This window comes from Limulus polyphemus, unplaced genomic scaffold, assembly GCF_000517525.1.
Source record: "Limulus polyphemus unplaced genomic scaffold, Limulus_polyphemus-2.1.2 Scaffold275, whole genome shotgun sequence".
NCBI lineage: Eukaryota > Metazoa > Arthropoda > Merostomata > Xiphosura > Limulidae > Limulus > Limulus polyphemus.
In genome coordinates, this window is record NW_013665885.1 from 277,897 (window position 1) to 286,819 (window position 8,923).

The 8,923-nt window shown below is 33.2% G+C and overlaps 1 protein-coding gene across 1 annotated transcript in view; it reads left to right on the forward strand.

Annotated features, from left to right (window-relative positions):
* The first annotated feature begins 999 nt into the window (after positions 1-999).
* LOC106456962 (activating signal cointegrator 1 complex subunit 3-like) overlaps positions 1,000-8,923 on the forward strand; it is a 266,949-nt gene continuing 259,025 nt past the window's right edge. The window contains exons 1-2 of the mRNA XM_022382757.1: positions 1,000-1,103; positions 7,501-7,656. Coding sequence (XP_022238465.1) covers positions 7,526-7,656 — 131 coding nt within the window. The 5' untranslated portion in view covers positions 1,000-1,103; positions 7,501-7,525. The remainder of the gene's footprint in view (positions 1,104-7,500; positions 7,657-8,923) is intronic.

Sequence of the window (8,923 nt, forward strand, 5' to 3'; positions counted from 1 at the left end):
CGCAAACTATAGTTCCGATCTCTGTGTCTGCTATCCTCAGTTCCCGCCGACCGTAATCGCTGTCTTTCTTTCTCTCTGCCTGCTTCGTCTGTGTTACGTCTCTGCCTCCACTACTGCTTCGACTCCGTCTGTCTCTCTCACTGTCTAGCGCACTTATATACGACAATACTGCCTGTTCTAGAAACTTCTAGGACTCTGAACACGTGCGACCAGCGTCACTTGACTTCCGCTGTCTTCACGTGACCCCGCTGTCGTAACACACTAGCGAATCTTCTAGAATACTCGTCACGTGACCCCACTGTCGTAACAATATTAATATCACATGTGACAAATTGCATCATAGAACTCAGATTTTTTCATACACTCATTAAGGCATATAATTCAAAATTAAAGAATAAAGTAGCACAGTCCCTTATACTTATTTATCTACGGGAATCGCAAAAAAGGACATTTAAGATAAATTATACTGTATATTAGCACAAACTATTCCTATTCTTACTCGGACAACAGCTTTTCAGATAACAGAAAAATTGATTTGAAAAACAGAAGGCCAATATATAACCACTGCTTTGTAATAAAAGTCAGGCAAACAACAAATTATATGCATAAGGAAAAATTTTATTGGTCTGTCGAAACATGTAATATGTTCCACCATAAATACAATTCTTCTTTATGCTTATAAATCGTTGTTTGCCTAACTATTATTATAGTAGCCTAACGTACTTCCATATTTAATTTCTGTACTACATATAGGTGGACAGAAGACATATTAATAAACAACCTTATAACACCAAAATGTTGTGTTCATCAAAATCTTGAAACCTTATATTGTCAGTTTCGGTTTATGTTTTAGTGAACGCTTCTGAAGAAGCTGTAAAGTGAAACGTTGAATCTATAATTAAGTAAAAACAACATTTTGGTGTTATAAGGTAGTTTATTTCTAGTATTAACATACTTCCGCATTTAAGCACCGCCCTGTAACAATATTTCGCATACGAACTAAACAGATGGCGCTTTTTGCCAACAAAAAAGTTGTAATCAAAGTTAAGAATATCGTAACTTTATTTGTAGGATATATGGATATATTTTGCAGTGTGATAAAGGTTTCAAATTTTTGTATTTCATTGTTTGTAAAGTGTTACTAGTTAATATCTTTACGATATACTCTATTGTACGTAAGTGTTATATAGTGCATTGTACATGTTAATAATAATATGAACTTCTCGGTGTTCGCCTAAAATAAATTCCGTCATTTATCGTAAGTAGCCAGCCTAGGCCTCAGTCAAAAATTATATTATTATTATTAGTAATACTATTATTATTATTATTATTAACTTAACTAAGAATTAGTTTTTTATATACCTAACATGGTGACAGTAACTCATTAACTACAATTAGCCCTAAACGTGCTCTATTCACTTGTGCGACTTTCCATTTCACGGACACTTTCCTTCGATATTTCAAGAAATACTAAATTACTCCAAGTTCCAACAGAACACACCCTAACACAGTAAGTTGGTAACACACAAAATTACACGCCTAAGTTAGCTATGTTTTAGGGATAAAACAATAGGTCTAAAACATTTAAATCTCAATATTAAATATTACATTAACTGACAATGACATAATAAAATAACAGTTGAAAACAACGTATGCGAGACGTATAAATTCAACGTTGTGAGAATGAATTGTGAAGCTGGTTAACTTGGAAACACAGAACACCATGTCTGTTTTATGATGAATAAGATGGTGGTGTTATAAGAATCTATATTTTAAAAGTAAAAAGGGATTGAGATATAACATATAAGGCAATAGGGAAGCAGTTAGAAGCATTGTAATCTCTTTGTGCTATAATAATAAAACAGCATACTTATGTAAATTGGGTGACAGTATGTGGGAAAATTAAAATTTTTTACATTGTTTGTAAGCAGTACTAAGTTCATAACTACCTTATACATTAATACTGGGTGCAAAATCACCCTATTGCCTTATTGGTCATGCCTTTTTCCCTTCTTGGAGATGGTAACATGATAAGTGGAGGATTGGGCAAAACTTGTATGGGGTGGGCTTAACTCATCGGAGTGCTATGATGACCATGAAAGCCATCCTAAGTCATCATGAAAATGTTATGGCTAATGGATGTGTTGAAACCCTCATTGCCTGAGATGAGGCTCTTTAGTCAAAGCTAAAGGGGTAAACCTTAAATAAGTTCAACAGAAAGCAAGGGCAAAACCACTGTTGTATCTGTCAAGAAAATATCATACCAGAAATGAAATTGATTACATTTTACTCAACAAGAGGTTCAGAAATACATTATAGACAGTAAAAACTTATCCTAACATGGACTAATAGTGATCACATTACACTTCAAGTGAAACTGAAAATAAAAAGGAAAAACTAAATAATGCAGTTAGACATGGATATATTACAGTTTGGCATAATGATAAAAGAAAAATTCACAATTACATTTAAAACCAGATTCAGTGCTTTGTTAAACCAAGGAAAGGTAGAATCTCAAAGGAAACAAATGAAAGATTCAGTCAGTTGGTCAGCATAAGAAACTATCCAAGAACAAGAGAGAAACACAAGTATGTGGATGACAAATGAAATATGTAATCTGATGAAAATAAGATGAGCAAAGGCAAATAAGGAAAAACATAATAACCTTAATAAAGATATAAGGTCTAAGTGCAATAAGGTACAAGAAGAATAGCTTGAAACATAGTCTGCTGAAGTATAAACAAGACATGAAAGGCATGCACAAATAGGTGAGAGACTACTGGAAAAAAAAATACATGCTCCTCAAGTAGATGTCTGAAGGCAAAGGACAAAAGCTTTATTATGAAAAACAGAAATGTCAGAGAGACGGTTAGAATATATTAAGGAACTAGGTTATAATGGCAGGAGTGAAAAAAACCTTTAATAAAAAGAAATATGGAATGATGATCAATAATGAAAGATGAAGTAAGGAAAGTGATGAAGAGAAAAGCAGCAGACCTATATAAAATAAATGTTTAATGCATAAAAAATTTTGAATTCCTTTCATCACAGAACTTCTGAATAAGATATATTAAACTTGCAAGATAACAACTGACATGTCATAATAAATTTTCATTGCAGTACCTAAAACAAACGAGCAGTTGAATGGGAGTTACACAGAAAAATATACTTTACGAGCTACATACTCATGGACAGAGTGAGAAACAAAATATACCGAGATAGCAGAAGCACAGTGTGGATTTGTTGAAGATAGAGGAACAAGAAATGCCATATATTTTCTTATAACATTAATATAAAGAGTAACTGAAATACAAAAAGATTTATGTGTGTGTGTGTTATTGATTACAGTAAGATGTTTGACAGGTAAAGCATGAGGCAATGTTAAAAATTGTGGACAGACTTAGTGTTGATGGTAAAGACCTCAGAATCATCTACAATCAGTACTGGTAACAAAGTGCATTCATAAAGATAGGAAATGATATTGGAACTTTTCAAGAAATAAAACAACTTGTCAGAAACTGCTGCTTAGATTGTCGGATGCTGAACCTTGTGACAAAGTTGGACTCTGAACCTTTGGGCAACCCAGAGGCTATCATGGGGAACTAGACAGGGCTAAATTCTTCTCCAAGATTGACCTCAGTAATGGTTATTGGCAGATCCTGATGGAGACAGGATCTAAAGAGAAGAAAACCTTTGTGATGCCATTTAGGTTAGTGAACTCAGCAGTGACATTAAACTGCATGATGAGAAAGATATTGCACAAAACCACTAACATTGAGCATTATGTGGATGACATTCTGACTTTCACAGACAGATGGGAAGACCACTTGAAGCGAGTTGGAGAGCTGTTTGGTTGAGTGAGGGCTGCGGGGCTGACCATCAGACCATTTAAGTGCTATATTAGTTATTCTGTACCAGACTTTGTTGGACACAAGGTGGGCTGCCAACAGATAGCCATGAAAGAGGAGAAGCTAACCCAATACATGATACATCAGCTCCAACAAGCGATAAGTCAGATATTTCCTGGAGTTAGTGGGATACTATAGGAAGTTCATCACAAACTGTGCTGAAGTTGCTACACCATGGTCTGACCTGACCAAGAAAGGCCAACCCAACAAGGTGAAGTGGGAACAACCACAAGAGATGGCATTCCAGAAGTTGAAGAACATGATAGGAAGTTCACCAATCCTTAGAATTCTAGATTTCAACAAACCATTCATCATTTAAGCCAATGCATGAGGCTTTGGAATTGGAGTAGTACTTCTGCAAGAACATGAAGATAAGACTATTTCCAGTGATGTACATCAGTAGAAAGCTGTTGAGCTGTGATCGAATGAGTGTGTCTGGCCATGGTACTTGCCATCTGGAATTTCCAGAACTACCTATACGGGAAGGAGTTCATCATCCAGATGGATGATCAACCCCTTGCATACATCTAGAACTGCAAAATTGACAGTGTGAGGATCATGAGATAGGTGTTGTACCTCCAGAACTACCAGTTCCACATTGAAGCCATCAAGGGGACTGCAAATGTTGGTGCAGACTGTACGAGTAGTCTTAATATGTGGTATAAAAAATATTTTTCTTGAAGAGGGCTTACTGTTAGATATAGATGACTGTTTAAGTTTAATGCAAGAATTATGATTTAGATAGTTTAAGTGTATATGGAGTATTAAATTTAGTTATTTTTAGAAGTGATTGTTTATCGCAAATTTGTTTCACTGCTTAAGAATCGTATGTTGTGTAGTTCAGTTGTTGTGATTGTTGTATTATTGCATCATGTGACAGTTTTTTCATTGTTTTAATTGAGTATTATTGTGTAATAATATATTGTAGTGCATAGAACATTCTAGGTCTCTGTCAGGTTATAAATATGCATCAAAATATAATTTGAGTTAGATATAGTTAGCTAGATCTAGATGGCTTGATTGTGAGTTTAACCATAAAGAACATATGATAGCAATTTTTAAAGTGAAATTGTCACAGACTGTATTGCAACAAGATAGCAGAAAGAATAATTCATCTTGTCAAATTGTGTTCTAAAGTAACTGAACAAGCCCATGTGGACTTTGACAAAAAAAAGAGATAATTATTGAAAGTTTTGGATACAACTGTGATAACCAATGGTGTAATGAATATTTGTATATACATATAACTTGTTTTAATATATTATTTTAAAGCAAGTGGACTGTGTGTTGTTTGTTTATTGTTGAAATTTATCACCAACAAGTTACAGACACATACTGGAAAGAATCCATCCATACTTAAAACCTGACACTTATGTTCCCCTCTCTTGAACATATACTTCTTGTGAGCTACTGTGTTCTGTTATTTATAAGCACCCTTTTGTTACCCTCTCTTGAACATACTTATCTTCAATATTTAACAACTTACCTTGAAACACATTTCACAAGCATCTCCATTTATCTTAGTATCCCAATCAATCAGAAATAATTCCTACTCATCCTCTCAAAATCAGCCTTCCCAAATTTTGAAAAAAAATTTATTGATCACCATATGTAAAACTATATCAAACCTAATTTTACAATGATCATTTGTCCCTAGCTACTCCCCCACTTCAGCACTCAACTATATCTACCTTAGGGGTTAGTAATAAATCTAAAATAGCATATTCTCTGGTAGGTTCCCTAAACATCCTGGACTGTTTCCAAGAGCCTATCACCAGTTGAAATCAAACTTTCCTATTCAGTGAGCCTAAAATTAAACTCTTCCATGATAATATATCAGTTTGAATTATAAGCTGTTTTTTGATGGCAAGTGTATTGACATAAATTTATAATAAAGTCATTTTAGTTTTGTATGTAACACTAAATGTTTATGACATGGCAAAAGAGCCAGGCCCACAAGCAAAGGGTTAACAGGTTGTTGTTTGGACATCAGTATTTACTTGTTAGTGTTTTATGTTTCCTTGGTATCAGGTTTTTTGGCTGTCATCAGTGCATATTTTATTAGTTTTCTATTGAGATAACAGGTTTCTTTTATCAGATTATTGTGATTGGATTTTTTTGAGTTGATTGTCATCCAGGAATCACATTTTTATTGTTATTTACCTTGTTATAATTTGAGATACTACAGAGAATTACGTAAATTATATTAAAATGATTTTGAACATACAAATCAACAAGTCTCATGACAACCACGACTGGTATAAAATTGAGGTGAAATGGCATGTATCAGAACTAAATTTTGACATTGCTTGCGATTTCATAGGTTATGATGTCACCAAAAATTGATTATTTTGGAGAAGTGTGTGTAATAGCCCTTTTCACACAAAATATTCATACACAAAGATGTGTTCAGATCAGGAATATCAAAGAATGGAATATCCCTCATACTTATGTCATTAGGAAACAAAGAAATATAGATCAACTTGGGACACCTACCCAGAAAAGAGACCTGCAACAAGTTGTACCTCTGTTGTGCTAAGCAAAATGCAGTGTCTTGCATCTTTTAACAGGAGAAAATTTATTAACATAAAGGTCAATAGCAAAAATCTATCATTCCCCAGACAAAAGTATGCAACATAAGAAGTATTCCTGTTTGGAAAAGCTAGTCGCATGATCATGATAGATCCATTCAACCATCATGTACCTCAAGCCGCTGGCAAATGAAATAAGTATTCATTTTATTGTATAGGACATAATGGTCAAGTCACCAGACACAACACCTATAGATTTTTGTGTGATTGGGCTGTTGAAACTGGTTCTGGGAAATTGTAATTCTCATACATTAGATATATTATTAAAAACAAGCAGGGAAGTGTGATGTACTTGGGCCATGACAACCTTATAATAGACCCTTTTACACTAAGAATTGTTGCAGGGCTGTTGTCAAGATGCATAGTTGTCATATAGGGCATGGTCAGACATGGTGGCATGGATTTTAAAGACATGGTGAGATTAAAATTGTGTTAACATAATGTACTCAACCTCTGTCATGTCAAGTGAAAGACATATCCTTAAATTTTCTCACAGAATGTTTATAATTTTTTTTTGGTAAATTGCTGCTTTCCATGTTTAAAAACTGCAGAAGCTAGTTACAGATGAGCATACTGTTTGTTTTTTGTATTTGTTTTAACACAGGATCTTTCCCTCAAACAGAGGCAGAGTAATTTTTTAGATGGCAGGTTAAGGAACAAGAAATTTTATTAAATGTTTCTTGAAGGTATTGCATACAATGTTTGAAAGTCCAGAATCTTGTGTATCCAAATATGCAATCTACACGATGGTAATTTGCTGTCTGGAGTTATGAACAGTCAAAGAAACAGAGTTTTGGAGTGGCTTGCATCAACTTACCAACAATGGTCACATACACAAATTGGTTCTTTGTTTTTACTTCTCAACTTAAATTATGAGACATTTTTTCATCGTCTGTTTGAGGTTAGAGACTTTGTTCTCAATTTTCTGAGGTCCTGTGTTAAATTCATTGTGGTAACAGCAAATTAAGGATAAGTATACATAATTTATGTTTTTTATTTAGCTACAGTGTCATTATAATTGCTGAAATGGTACTTCCACGATTGACAAAAGCACTCCGGGCTTTTTCCTACATAAGTGATCCTTCTGTTAGAGAAGTTGATGAAGAAGTAGATGTCTTGGCAAAAAAAAGAAAAGAGAGAGCTGAGAGGCATATAAAGTAAGTTTTTGTTTTCCCATTTATTTCAAATGGTTGTACATTTTAATTGTGGATAAATAAACCACATACAGTAGATTAGGTTTAGTCACTATAAATTCATATTGTATGAACTCTTAGGATGTACTAATTAATGATCTAAATCAGATTTTAACCCTCACTACAGACATGTTTTTCTGTGCATGTCATGAGGTTATACTGAGTTACATTCAAAATTCAATTAAACTACTTTATTATCATGTTATATGAATAAAATTGGCATCAAACTTAGTTATAATCCAAATTTAATATTACATAAGTTTTAAGTTCTTAGTTTTATAATGTAATATTAAAAAAATCCTCAATTTCCCCTAGTATGAGACTTACAAGATTTGCTCTCTAGGTCTTTCATCTTCTCCAATTTATTTACCACCCCTCCGAGAAGTATGAAATTTGATGTAAGTTACTCATTATAATATTGTTATTATTAGGCAGAATTAATTTTTATAGCCTTCAATCTTATTTGGTTGCAGAGTCATAAACTAGAAAATCAGACCCTTTTTCCATGCCCACCTATCACATTTTCTCATTCACAAATTACCATTAGTTCTCTCTGACAATTAATACTACATTATTTATAAACAACAGAAAGCCAAAGTTTTAATCTAGCAAATGACATATTTTTTTATGATGTTTTCTGCAAAGAGTATTTTCTATTTTGCCTCCAGTTCAAACGTTCTTCCCACAAGAAACAGAAACACATCAACGAGCTTAACTGAATTTTTAACAGCCCTTATGGCATAGTTAGAAAGCTAGAAAATGTATTATAGTTATAGGACATTGTCTGCTTTTTATGTGTCATTAACTTATTATTCTGTGCTCTCGGTGCATTATTTAATTAAATAAAAAATTATTTAGTGTAGAAGTACTTATTAGTATAAAAAAGTAAGATTAAATTTCATCGACAGTCTACAGAAAATAAAGAAGATTCAGGTAAGTACTATCATGTGTATTCTTTATTTATTACTATAAGAATAACTATAATGTAAAAAATTAGAAACTTTTTATGTTAGATAACATTAAATTAGGTAAAATCAAGAAGAAAAAAATATCACGAGGTTCACTTGCGAGTAGCACATACCTTAAGTGATTTGATAGCATGAGCTACATGTTTGCCAAGTACTTTACAATTTGTTTGGTGAGGTTATTAGTTAGACATGGTTTAAAGAGGCAATAAAAAATTAAATTTAAATAGAAACAGATGTATACTGATTTGAGTTTTAAGCTATTT